Here is a 14,609-nt window from a genome sequence, read left to right on the forward strand (position 1 = left end):
GTAACTTCTTTGTGTGTATTCAAGTTAAAAAAAATGTTACTTTGCAAGTATTCTATTGGGTTACTTTGTAAGTATTCTATTGTTTATGAAATTGAGCTGTGCCTCTCACTTACAAAGTAACTTCTTTGTCAACTACTGTAATAACTGTTATCAGAAAGATGTCAATGAATTGAAAGATGTTGAAGAAGTACAGAAAAGAAGGAAGCAATTTGACTTATGGCAAAAGATTAAGAGAGCTAAATATAAGTCACTGTGTCACTTGGCAACAGGCAAGAAAGTGGGATAGAGTATGGTAATTTTCTATGAAGATTTCAGGAAGAAAAACACCAAAAGAACAGAATTCTAGCACTAGGGTGTAAGCAGGAAGAAGGAAAAAATTGAAGGAAAAAGAAAGATAAAACAAAGCAACAGATTTTTATTCCTGGTATTTATTTACACATGAGAGGTTAATGTTTCCAACATTAATTAAAAGAAACTGAATAGCAAATGCCAAACTCATGAACTGACATGACATGGTATAACGTTGGTGTCACAGTGTTTTTGTTGTGTTAGCGGATATATTTTGGGTGGCTGTAGACAATGTTTGGTCTTCTGCTGCTTGTTTAACCTACAAGGTACCTGAATTGAGCGTGTACTGAAAAATTAATTTCCTAACTTTAATTTTCTAACTTAATATCATGTTAGGTTACATTTCCAACGTTGTGCCTAGCAAACTAATTTTACACACACAATACAGATATCTGCAGAATGCACATATGGTGCTACAGATTTTTTATTTTTAAAGGCTTTCAAAATGCTGCAAATGCAAAGACTTCTTGCTGCCTATTTCATTGACTTGTTTTTGTTACCTTCTTAATTTCATATTACATTTTGTAAAGTTCTTCATTACGTTATATTTTCAAAAAGAGATGATGCAGTTAGGCTTTACAAGCACATTGTGATGGCAAATCCTGCAAAGTTACTTGCAATTTTCTATTAAAATTGCTTTCCTTGTTTATCTGTATGCTTTCCATTTGCTAGCCATAGAATATTTTATTTTCTGGTTATGTATTTTCTCTATTTTATTTGAGAGCCTGCTTGTTCTCTGTGTACACCTGAAAAGCAGGGATGATAAGTTTAGCAATGAATTTACTAAAACTGTTGTAGGCAAAAGAGAGAGTTACACTTGGTTCATTCTCTCTAATGGTATTGTTTTTAGTAGTGTGTGTTTGTTTTGAAAACAGAGAGAGCTTGAAATGACTTCCTTTCCCTGTTACGTCTCCATATCCAGATCTTGAATACTTGATGCATGCACGGCAACAGCTACTAACCACAGCTAAGCGTTGGGATTCTACTTCTAAGACTATTGTAGAATTTGAGCCTAATGAAACTACTGAATTGGAGAAGAGCCTTCTTACCAGATACCAAATCCCTCTCTCTGCTGACCAGCTATTTACACAATCTGTCCTGGACAAATCATTGACCAAGACCAACTATCAGTCACGGTTGCATGACCTCCTTTATATTGAGGAAATAGCACAGTATAAGGAAGTTAGCAAGTAAGTAATACATTTATAAAATTATATCTTACATACTTGGTACTGTCCTATTAAAATGATGATGATGATGTTGTTTTTTTTTTTAAATTAAACTTACATGATAAGTTAAAATATTAAGTTTTCTTGTTTCTTAGAGATAAAGCTGAATATGAGTGTAAAAATAGAAACTTTAGATGAAAGAGACTAGCAGTTAATGAATATAATTTAATGATGCTCACTTAAAGCAAGTTATACATATCAGTTGGAGTCACTGAACAGCTGTTGCACAATGTTTTGCTAGTACCTGTAAAATAATTTTTGCTTGTAGGTTTTTTGACTCTCTGTGAAAAAGAAATGCATCTTTTTTTTTTTTTTTTTATTCCTTGGTAAAATCATTTATGGCAAAGTAATATATAAAATCTTTGTATACAAGTCATTCAGGGAGGTTTCTTCCTTTCTTCCTTTTTAAAATTCTTTTTAGAAAAAAGGTTGAATTGCACTTGGCTCAAACTCTGGTCTTGTGGTGAGGTGGCAGCTAACATTTTATTCTCTAAACAGGCTGAAAGCTAGCTTCTGAATAAAGCTTCTGAATAAAAGTTCCTAGTAAAAGGCATAGTAGACATTTCTTGTTTATGTATTACAGCCATTACCAGTTGTATTTCTAATGTTCATAAGGCAGAAAAATGGTACCATTTCTTTTTTGTATCTCAAATGAAGCACAGTACATTTGAACTCTGCTTTGTATCTTTCATCTCTGCTGTGTTCTGCTTTTGAGCTGGAATCTAACATAGAGAGGAATAATGCTTGAAGATTCCCCAGCATGCAGAAATGTTCTCCATCATACATATTTATAATCACTTTTCTAAGGCTTTTTAAAACAAAAGTGGGTTTAAAGTAAACATTATGAAATATGATCCAAAAGTAGGCAGTATTTTTACACAGTGAATTTTCACATTAAGTATTACGCTTCTGTTCCTCATAGGAAAGCACACAGCAGCATGCCTATAGAAATGAAAGAATAAGGAGTGCATTCTGTGTAATGCTTCCCTTTTGGTTCACTGATAAGTTTTTGCTGCTCTTTTTCAATCTGGTAGATTAGTAAAAGTAAGTTTTAATAATGTTCTTGAAATCTTATGTTTTGATACTGCTGATGACAGAAATATTCTTTTGATCTTGTAGCTGACCCACTTTATTGCAGCAAGGCTCGAACTAACACACTTTCCTGATCCTCTGTGGCTGAGATCACACACATGCTATTCTCTAGTGAGGTGCCAGGGTTACAAGCCTAGAAGAGGGCCCAGAAATACAAATGCAAGTGGGTTGTAATACCTCTGAAGTGGTGTCATGAGTCAAAATGTTGATGAGCTGCTACTCTCTAATGGGTTTGTGTATGCATCTCATAAAAGCAGTGGAGTTGTCAACACGGTCTCTTCTGGCAGGACTGGAATAACATGAGTGTCTGCAGTTCACATTGAAGTGGATTGTTGTGTTTTAACAATGCTGCTGATGACTTCTTGGTTCCTGGGATAACATTGATTCAGACTTTGGGTCATCACCTGTATGAACACTAGTGAGTCTGTGATAATACATAGCAATGTAGAGCTCCTTCCACGCTTTCTGCTACCAGACTTGCAGAACAGATTTATCTTAAAGGCTGTGCAGTCTTATAATACTGGCTTTAATGGAAAATAAATTTGTTTTTATCATTACTATGTATTACAGTTTATCAATGCATAGGTAAATGTCATACTGCACACCTTGTCTGAACTGCAGATATAAATGTAAAATGAAATATGTTGAATTTGCTCTTAAGAAAATGTTATATGTGGCTTTGTTCAGAATGGCTTTACTTGCCATTTAGGAATTTATAGTCTGCATTGCCACTGGATGGATTTATGATATATCAAATATTTCTTTGATTTAATTTTGCAGTGCTTGGAGGAACATAAATTCCTCCCAACAAAAATAAAATCTCAGTATAAAGACTGTTGGTTTTGTATAAACCTCACTGAAATCTTTTTTATTTTAATAAACCTTCAAAGCAAAGGTGAGGAATAGATGGAAGAAGCAACTTTTGACTTTAAAATAAAATCCTTAGATGATTTTGTAGTTTAACAGCTTGCCAGAAGGTGTCAGCTTACTCACTGGAAATTGTTTGATAACCTGTAAACTTCTTATCTCCTTTAGCACAATAGAATCAGTTTAGTCATTTATAAAGACAATAATTTGTCTCAGCATGGCAGTACTACTGTTCTCCAGCAGGCTTCCACAAATCAGAATTTGGGATGGTACATTTTTAGCAGCCTGGGGATTCGGTTTTAGGAAGTTTTTATGAGTATTTATAAAATAAATTCACAATGGCACATGATTGTATCTTAGTAACAATGCAGAGCTCTTGTTTATTCTGTGAAATCTAATCTATGCAATGTGGTAACAATTATCTGACTGTGGTTTGAGCTGTTTTAGGTGTTGCTGATTCACTGATGGGTGCTTCAGAATATTCTAGCACATTAATACACAAAGTTTTTTTTTTTGTTTTGTTCTTAGCACATGTAGAAATTGGAAGGATTACGCTTAAATCTTACATTTTCTATAACTGCATTCTTTTGAGTGATTGCTCCATGAGCTACAGTTAAAGCAACCTTTGCAGTTAGTGATGAACAGAAGGAATTCATGTTCAGTAGGATGACATCTGTTGCTTTTTCGGGGTGGAGGAATGTGAAATGTGCATCTGACTTAATTGCCCGTATTATGTAAAGAAGCAACTATTTCCACAAGGGGGCAAACTTGCAGTTGTTTTTTTTTTTTTCTGGAAGACTTTTATGATTTGGTAAATATGGCAAAATATATTCAACGTTTAAATTCCAAAAGAGATGAAATGTTGGATTTCATTGTTACGGGCTTATGGTCCCTGATAGTACAGGTCTTAAACTATAACCACGAGTTCATTAGTTTAAAATATGAATTTTAAGAAGATGAGCAAATCAAATAAAACAGGGTGAGTATCATAAGAAAAATATTTTTTTCCAAGAAAGTTTGTTTGTGAAAACCTTTGTTTTTTACTTCTTTCTGTAATTTGTCAGGAAAAAGTTGCTGATGATCGAACGTTAACAGGAGTGACAGATTTTTGTTGTTATTTCTAAAATTAGGTTGAAAAAATGTTTTTAAAAACAAGCCAGACACTCTAGGAGGAGATTACTGTGTATTGGTGAGAGGTTGATAAAAATCATGTGTTATGTATGTGACTTTTTGAAAGTAGGAACTACTAGGAATGATTTTTTTAAATCTCTGGTTATAGGATGAATTTGCTATTAAGAGGAATTCTTTCGATAGATGGCTTATGTGGCAGAGCCTGCAATGCCATTCCTTCATTTTAGATAAAAATGTCTCATTTTTACACCCACATTGTGATTTTAAGGAAGCATTTTAATCAATCCATCTCAATTGTAGAAATAATACCATTTCCCTTTGTCAAGATGTAGATAACCTTTTTTGGTGTGTAACCTGGAAAAGATGCATGGAATAAACAAGAATTTTATTCTGCTGTCTCTCCCTGAATACCTAATATATCAGGGAAAATAACATAATCTTATAAACTATTTAAATACAAAGTTTTGCTGCTTTGGAACATGCATAAAGTTTTTTTTGAAGTTTATATGTTATAAGTTTTATTTGTTGAAGTTGATTCTTTTACCTTTGGCTGTACTTGTTTGTTTACCAGTTATATGCTCAGAATCTAAGGCAGTGAATCTTTTCTGATTGCATGAAATCTCCAAATCTGAGAGCATTTTTTCTGCACTGACTAGATATTTTCTTACTTAGGTTCAACATAAAAGTGCAATTGCAGATTGTAGCAAGCTTCATGCTCACTGGGGTTTCTGGAGGTGCAAAATATGCCCAAAATGGACAACTTTTTGGACGCTTTAAGCTCACTGAAACGCTTTCAGAAGACACTTTGGCTGGACGGCTGGTGATGACCAAAGTCAATGCTGTTTATTTATTGCCTGTCACTAAAGAGAAATCAGCACAGACCCAAGGAACCAAAGAGAAGGTTTATGAAGCAGCTATTGAAGAGAAAACAAAAGATTATATCTTCTTGAGGGTATCCAGGGAATGCTGTGAAGAACTTAATCTTCGGGCAGATTGTGAAATGCAGGTAAGGCTGAGTGGAAGCTGTTTTGGCATGTTTGAGTTGTGTCTTTTTCAGCTCCACCCAAAGTAATTCCTAGAAGATATGGAAAGGAATTTTTCTATGCCTCATCATACAAAGAAAGTAGAGCACAGATGAAAATTTCAGATGGGTGAATTTTATTTATAAATATGTGCATATACATCACCAGAGTCCTCAGGAACCTTTCCTTAATGAAGTCAAAGGAGGAAGTTTTCTATTGCTATGATTTTTTTTCTCCAATAAAAATCTCTGCTCCTCTTGATGTAGTCAACTATGGAACTCTCCCTGTGGTAATTTGTATCTTGGGCTCTTGATTTTGTATCTTTTCATTCTTGTGTTACTGTGATTTCCACTACACCTGTTCCTAGACCTGAGGTGAGATTAATTTTTAGTAAGATCTGTTGAGGCTATGAATGGGCCTTGTGCTGCCTTCTGAGACCATATCAAAACAAAAGGAATATTGTCCTTCAGTGGAAAATTTCAGAATTTACAGTATTTCTTTGATGAAGATGATGAAGGTTGTATAAATGGAGGCATGAGGAATATGAACAAATATTTTAATGATGCATATTCTTTGTTTCACAGTGGTGATACTTGCCTCCAAGGCTGTCTCTCCCTTGACACTTAAATATCTGTCTTGGAGGCATTTGGTCACAAAATGAAGAGTTCTAACACTTTTGCTGGAGAAAATTGTGTTGGCAGTAAGATGAAGATTTTGTGTACTTTACAGTTGACATGAAATGGGTGGGGATAAAATCTGTTTTTAAATGACATAGTGTAGTTAGTGCATGAGGCGTAAGTGGAAGTACATGTAAGGGAAGACGAAGCTTTAGTTAAGTTAAATACTTGCAGTCTTCCCACCCATTCCCTGCTTGTCTGCTATAGAACTTGTGATCAGCTTTGTTACTAAATTGTAATGACCTCAAATTAAGGTCACTGGAATTGCTAGAATTGAATGTATTTTCACCAAATAATTCTCTCCTCCCTTTCATTTTGTTTTGGAGAAACATGCAAGAATAATAATGTCTTAATTTAATGTGGCTAATTGGCCTGGGAAGACTTATGTTCTTCTGGGCTCTTGGTTTTGTGTTTGTTTTCTTAAAACAATAATTAAACCTACTAATTGATTCTATCAAAAACTCCACTGGAATGCAAAATGAGCTGGGGCTTCAGTAACTGGCTTGTTTTCCTTGTAAAACTTAGCCTGAGGCGGCAAATCTATTCTCCATTAAAATTTGGGTCCTAAGTTTGTTTGTGAAATCATGCAGTACTTCATACATACATCAGTGAACTGGTGGTCAAATCCATAAGCAGTTACCTATATTTTAATGAATCACAATTGTAAAGGAAGTTTTTCTGATAAATTACTGCCTAAAGATGTGGAAAGGGATCCTTCAGGTTAGAACAGAGTGTATTACAATTCGGATGTGTAGGGTTTGTGTTGAGGATGGAAATCTTGCCATTGTCTCCAGTGCTTTTAGTAATCCCTATGAGATTCTTAAGAGCAATTTGGTCAACGTTTATTTTTGTATGTTTTGGGTAAACTAATGGTCTTATTTTCCTTTCTTCTTCTAACAATTCATCCTTGAAACTTCCTCCTAATTGACTTGGCTGTTGTCCTGTCTTACCTGTAATAAACACACAATTCTGGCTCTGATCAAGTGCACTGCTCCTAAAGGTGGGATGGAATAAACTGGTGCTTTAAAGCCCCTTGGCTGCTGCTCTTTTTGGTGACCAAACTAACATGAGACTGTTTTATTTTTGGAGTGGATACTCTGTTCTGTGTCGTCTTCTGTGAAACTGGCAATGGATTAACTTCCTTTCCCACTGTTTTCTTATTCTGGAATGTTTATTAAAGCAGGTTACATGCCTCTCCTACACAGATGGCCTCATTCAGTACTGTGCAACAGCAAATATAACTATGTGATTCAATCCAAACTGCATTAAAAACAAAACAAATCACAAGCTGTTAAAGAAAGTGGAGAATGCTGGTAGATAATATGAGGCATTTAATGCCAACCACCTTACTTGGACTCAAAGAAAAGGCCATTAAAATGTTACTCAGATGAGCATTCTAGTTTGTCTGCATTTAAATTATTGCTCTAATACAGGGTGGTCTCTTGTCAGCCTTGGGTCTGTCTGAGCACAAACGTTTTTCCTCTTGCTTGGAAGCTTTTCCTAACATCTGCAGGATGCTGTCAGGCAGACGGATCGGCCCTGGGTAGGCATGGACAGGACACAGCATGGAAGGAAGCTCGGGGTCACCCTCAGGCACAAGCTGTCGCTGTTGTTCTTGGCAGGTGCTAAACTGCGCTGCTTTTAAAGGCCTGGGTCTTTCCTGAGGCACTGGTAGGCATAGGCTGGAACAGAGAGGGAAAAACTTCCTGAGCATTCATGTATGCTATTTAAAGAAAAAGTTTTCCTTGCAGTTACAGTAGTTAGAGTGAGCTCCAGGTTGTTGTACGGATCCAGTGCTGCCCTTTTCTTTAGTTACAGTTATACATGTTGCTGTAAAATGTGATAGTGAAGATGAATATTTAATGTCTTTATACCTGTGAGAGATGGGAAGTTAACGGCTACAATCTGTACTGATGCAAGCAGATGTTTATTTACAGCAAAGCTAGCATTGATTTTACATGCTGCATAATGGTGTGAACAGTGTGGTTAAATATACTAGAAAAAGGAAATGCTAAGAGCTGTGTTTTGCAAATACTATTGAAAGAGATGATTTTAGAGTGATGAAGATTACACGTGCACAAGAAGGCTTTTACAGGTCTGATTCCTGTGGCTGGAAGTGACATTTTGGGCAGGTAATGGGGCATTGGGTCCAGGCAGTACATCCATGGAGCGTGGAAAGTACTGGAAGGCTAAATGGCTCCGCCAGGGGAGGAGCTCATGAGAGAAGGTAACGTGGCTTGGAATGAGGCATGTTGTGGTAGTGCAGAGACGTTCTTGTCCGTACATGAAGAAAACTAATTCAAAGTCCCAGCCAACTGAAATAAAAGCCTTCACAGAAGCTGTTAGAAAAGACCGTTTACAAATATATTCTGTGTTTGTTGAGCTTTCTGACTGGTGGCAATAAATATCACGAGAGTCAAGTGTGATTAAGAAATAACGGCCTCTAATAGAGGAGAAAACAGGTCTGAGAGCAGGTCTTTGCCTTGGTCACCTGGCGTGAGTTTGTGTGACTGAAGGTCCCGGGGGGCTGCGGCTGGGCCCCTCACACCCCTGGGCCTCTGGTTGCGCCTCAGCTTCCTCACCCGCTGGGCCTCTGCTGTGTGAGCATCTGCTGCCCGGTGGCCCTGAAAGTGTCAGAAAGGTGCCATGGGATGTTTCGGATATTGCCAGTGTGTTTTCTAGGTCACCAAGGGGTGCTTTTCCCAGGCAGGTTGAAAGAATTTGCCTGGCTGTTTGTCAGCCTGGTCACAGCAATGTAGATCTCAGAAAAGTGCTCACTTGCTATTACTTAATTACAAAATGCTCGTTGGAGTTGTAGCATGGTAATTACATAAGGATCTAGTGATCAATAACAGTGCTTTCAAAAAACTCCAAAAATTTTTGTCAGTTACATGAAGTTCCTCAGCAGCCTTAGATGCTTTTCTGCGATTTGTTTTAGTGCAATTTTTTGTCAAATTATTGATACAGGCTTCTTTGGTAGTTAACATTGGGTCTTTGGCTCAATGCTCTGATCAGATCACTTGGTTTTGGAGAGATTCACAATTGCAAATTTAAATGTTTGTAAGTTACAAACTGTATGGATTGTTTTTATGAATTCTTTCCCACAGAAACTACTTTTATCCAGTCATAAGATTTAGAAACTTTCTTTACTGTTTTAGTGTATATACACTAAATTAAATAAATTTAGTGTACATAAACTAAATTCACTGTCCATTGTTCAGTTCTAAATTTAACCAAGGATGTTAACATGCTCTGCATTTTGAGTCTACCTTTGTACCCAAATTTTATTGGCATTTTCTTTTACTTACTGGCCTTAAAACACAAATAATTTAGGGGACACACAAAAGTATGTATTGATAAACAATTATATTTTAGAAATTACCTTTTGGAGAGTTCTAACAACTCAACACAAGTGACAAATTGTATTATACCAGAACATTTGACTGGAATTAAATGATGTTTGGATTTTATCTCTGCTGGTCACAGATCTGATTGATATCATCTGTTCATCTGTAAAAGTTTCCGGTCCATTTTTCTTTTCAGGTTGTTCTTACAATAAGGGATGGAAGCTTACATATTTAAAAATGGTGTTTTAGGAAAATAATATTTTCAAGGAATATTTTTTATATTCCAAAAATAATTCCAAGGACACTTTCCCTTTTTTTTCCCCTCTCAGAAACTGCAGTGGAATCTAATCTTAAAATCAAACAACAAAATGATGTTACAGAAGATGCTGTATTTTTCTTTGTTTCAAAGCAAAACAGGGCAAGTTAATTTTATTGGAAATCTTTTGATTGATATTTGTTGTTTTCTTCTGAGAATCAGTAAGTCGCAGGAAGATAAAAATTTATGATATGCAGCCAAGTCTAAAGAGTGTTATCTAAATAAATCATTCTTGTTCATCTATTAATTCATTCATTTTGTACTGTAGGTTGAACTTCAGTTTCAGTTAAATCGCTTACCCCTCTGTGAAATGCATTATGCCTTGGACAGGATTAAGGACAACAGTATTTTGTTTCCAGATGTCAGCATGACTCCCACCATACCCTGGAGTCCCAACAGGTACAAGAATACAAACACTTTAATATCAAAGATCGTATGGTAATGCAGTATTGAATTTCTCATAACAGATGGCTGAAATCTGCCCTAGAACAGGAAATATGTCTTTCTCTTCATTAATGGTGAGGATGGTTCAGAGAAGGGAGTGAAAGTGTTCTAAATAAAACAAGAAAACCGATCCTCTGAGGACTAGAATCTGTTGATTGTTTTTTTCCCGGAGGTTGAAATGTGATTTTTAATAGGCATTGCAGTTGCATTGTAGCTGTAGAAAACAAAACTCCTATGATTATTTACTGTTCTGTTCTTCATTGAAAATATGCACTTTATAGAAATGTAAATACTGGTTACAAGGACTGTGCTGTGCAGGATCTTAAGCATGCAGATTTTCATTTGCATGAGCAACCATTAATACTCTTTGAGTTTGATGCAATGACCCACATTTGTACATATCACTGAAGGGGATGGGGGGAAAAAAAAAAGAAAGAAAAAAGGGTGGGGGGAAGGGTATGGGAATAAGGCTTAGAAGAACTAACACTGCACTTGTAAGCAGTCCTGAGATTCTTTGTACACATGTTTTATAGTTTCCTTTATGAAATATAAACACGCACGTTATATAAATACTTTTGAGAAAACTTAAAAGGATGCGGTAATGCAGTGAAAATAGTTTGTCTCAAAGAGGAAATGTAGGGAAGAGAAACATGAGGCTTCGTGGCTCAGGGAGTACGGTCAATACTCCTGGTGCATGGGGAAGGATAAAAAAGGCATGGAGTTTCTGTACTTAGATGGACACCAGGGAAACGAGAGGTATGTGGAATTGATAGGCTGTACAGCATGCGGGTAGTTGTGTTGTGTCTTGAAGGTGAGAATTAAACTGTGTGATTGCAGCGCAGTGCAAAATGGAAGATAGCTCAAGAATGAAAAGGAAGGTGATCTGGCCAGAAACCTCAGACAGCTAGATAACGTAAGACAAAAATTACTGAAAAAAGTTCAGTTCCTCTTTGGAAGTGTAGGAGGAAGAGAGATGATGAAAGGTTGGGTGCAGTGTTCTGGGTGAGGATGATTGCTGCACGTATCAAAGCTTTGACAGTAAAGGCAGAACGAAGGGTTTTGCACGGAGCTATACTACAGAGCTAATGGAGGACAATGACAATCTGTTCACTGACTTAATTAAGTTTTGGGTGAATCTTGCAGGGAAATAGTATTTAGGAATAATCTGAAAGTAAGCAGTGATTTCAATAAAAAGGAGGTAAGTCAAGTAAGCTAGAACTTTTTCTGTTTTATGCCAGGAAATTTGTATTTACAGAAACTTCCATGGTAGTTGTAATTGATATAATTTATTTGTATAATGGGTTTATATTTTTATATACGTAAATTATGTATGTAATAGTTGTAGTTGTGTTTAAGTCAGTGTAATGAATGTTGTTTTTCTCCATGTGGTGGCTTGGTTTGCCCTACCTTGGGATTCAGTAGTTCTGACTGACTCAGAACTGTCTTTCCCTGTGTTTTTCTTATATTTTTGTTTTACAACTCTATTACTTTTCAGTTTTTCTTAGATTGTCCTGCAAGCTTGTTGTTCATAGCTGTCTTAGAGTTGACTGAAGTCCTAAGTTTTCTCTTTATTTTACTCCCTGTTGGTAATAGAAGCTTTCCTGATCTGCAAGAATCATAGTGCTTGTACCAAAGCAGATCACATTACTGAAGTATGGCCATATGTGCAGCAGTGACAGGTGTTTTTTACTATGCATGTCTACTTTTAAATCTGTCACTGGGAATATTAAAAACTATGTCTACAAATCTTTAACCTCTTACACTCATTGGAATTCTCTGAAATCATCCTTCTGTTAATGCTGGTATCACTAGCTGGTTGCAGCAAAAATCCTTTTTTTTTTTTTTTAGACTGCTGTCCCATTAGAGGTATGTTTTAATGATTAAAAAAAAAAGTTTGTAATAAATTGGTGGCCACTATTTTTGTTTGTTTTTGAATTCCATCCTAGCTCATATTTACCAAGCTCTGAGGTTGTATAAGTGTTGACTTTTAAAGTTGACTGTGTAAATACTGATGTGAATAAATGTAACTAATGTTACATTTTCTGTAGTAATGGTAGGAAAAACTTGCCTTTCTTATCAGGTGATTGTGCAGCATGGACTTTCTTCTAAAATGTGCACTATGCAGGGTAATTATTGTTAGGTGAGATAGTGTAAATTGAGACATAGTTGGATTTCTTTTGAAAAAAACGATTTATTGCAAGTAGTATCAAGGTTTTGTGATACAAGCATTTGATTTTTTTGCTAGATTTGTTCTAATATGACTCAGAATGACAGAATCAATACATTAGCATATAGACTCTTCCTTGAAAGCCCTTGAGATCTTAACTCATTTCATTTCTCATTGACTGTATTCATAGCTTCTGATTTTAAGCTCTTGTCTCCTTTTTGAACAGACAATGGGATGAGCAGTTGGACCCTCGACTAAATGCTAAGCAGAAAGAGGCTGTTCTGGCTATCACTACTCCACTTTCAATACAACTGCCTCCTGTTCTTATCATCGGTCCCTATGGGACAGGAAAAACGTTCACTCTGGCTCAGGCAGTCAAGCACATACTCCAGCAACAAGATACTAGGTGAGACGGGGCACTAAACATAGAGCAAATCTTGATTAGCAAAGAAAATGCCATTTTTTACTTAAATTCAAGTGAAAGGTAGAAGTATAGAATTTCCACCCAGCTTAAAAGCAAAACCCTAGCCATCCGTCATTGTTTTGAATGATAATGTAACTTTGTAGTCTTAGCCTGTATTTTCCATTCAGAACAAAACTATTTAAAAGTGATGATATCTAGAATGACTGTGATTCGCTTGACATGGAAAGTTGTACAGTATGCTAGACAATAAAAGCTGTTTCTTATTTTAAATCAAGTCTAGATTAATAATTGTGAAATAATTATTGAAAAACTGTTTGAACTTTAAATCTTTTCCTAACTAAAGGATTTGAGCTAAAGGGCTGAATCATGCAAACTAGAGTAGGTCAGTGACTAGTTTCATTAAGAGAAATGTGCGGGAAGATGGCCAGTTTCCTTTTTTTTGTATTCTACTGCTTTGAATTGTTTTCTGTTTCTTCATTGCTTTTTTATTTGCACCATTTATTCCAGCAGGATTCTCATTTGCACCCATTCTAATAGTGCTGCTGATCTCTACATAAAGGATTATTTACATCCATATGTAGAAGCAGGCAATCCCCAGGCAAGACCTCTCAGGTATTTTTTTAAGGCTTATTATGTATCTATAAAATACTATTCTTAAGAAAAGGTGTCTATAAAAAAAAAAAAAGGTTAAAGAACTTCTAAAACATAAAAGCATATTGGCATTACCAGCAGTGCTTTTAAAAACATAGACTAAAAGGAATGTGAAACATTATCAACATCATTTTGGGCCATTTGTTAAATATAAATAAAGACATCCTTTTTTAAGCTTTTATTATTCTATTGATAAATGTGTCTTTCCTAACGAGCAAACTTTTGATATGCTCCTCTAAAAGCTATTATGATAAAAATAAAAGGAAGTTTAAATGTATTTTAAATTCTAGAAGACTTTTACTCATGCTTACTATTTGGAAGCTTGGGCTCCCCACCTGGCTTTTTGAAGAAAAAATCTGTTGACGTAGGAGCTACGTATTTAGAGAATCATGTGAAAGTAGTTTGGCCTCTTCTGATCAGTGAGTTTGAAGTAATTGTTTGTATGATTAAATGTATTTGCCATGGTTATTTTTTGGGGGCTTAGTTAAGAAAGGAAATGAAGAAAGGTTGGAAACTTAAAGTACAGAAAGGATAAAACATGCATAGAAATATTTAGGGAGTATTTATTTATGGGCAGAAACCCACTCTTGGGAATATTTGCACAGATATCACAGTATATAAGACTGCTAACTTGGTATATATTTTTTAAAATTATGAGCATCATTTTCTCAATGTCAGTGTATGACTATTATTTTACTAAGAAAGTGACTCTGTTTACTTGCTAGCTACTAAAAGCCATTCCGGACCTAAATTTTCTATAATGTCAGTAAAGCCACTGAAGTTATGTGAAAGGGCTAGATTTATGACAGGTGTAAATTCTCTTAGGTTTTCTGGCTTTAGTCGCCATGTGACAGACGCTGAGGATCTGGCCAAAAAGAAGGCAGCTAACTTCTG

General features: G+C 35.8%; 1 protein-coding gene across 5 annotated transcripts in view; it reads left to right on the forward strand.

Annotated features, from left to right (window-relative positions):
* The window catches only part of HELZ (helicase with zinc finger), an 86,010-nt gene that overhangs the window by 32,717 nt on the left and 38,684 nt on the right, over positions 1 to 14,609 (forward strand). For 4 of the 5 annotated variants that reach the window (XM_084492204.1, XM_084492208.1, XM_084492205.1 and 1 more), the window contains 5 exons: positions 1,271 to 1,538; positions 5,340 to 5,673; positions 10,298 to 10,428; positions 12,867 to 13,046; positions 13,572 to 13,676. In XM_084492204.1, the coding sequence (XP_084348330.1) occupies positions 1,271 to 1,538; positions 5,340 to 5,673; positions 10,298 to 10,428; positions 12,867 to 13,046; positions 13,572 to 13,676 (1,018 nt within the window). The remainder of the gene's footprint in view (positions 1 to 1,270; positions 1,539 to 5,339; positions 5,674 to 10,297; positions 10,429 to 12,866; positions 13,047 to 13,571; positions 13,677 to 14,609) is intronic. The other variant, XM_084492206.1, reaches the window with a different exon arrangement.

Source organism: Aythya ferina (assembly GCF_964211825.1).
Source record: "Aythya ferina genome assembly, chromosome: 18".
Classification (NCBI taxonomy): domain Eukaryota; kingdom Metazoa; phylum Chordata; class Aves; order Anseriformes; family Anatidae; genus Aythya; species Aythya ferina.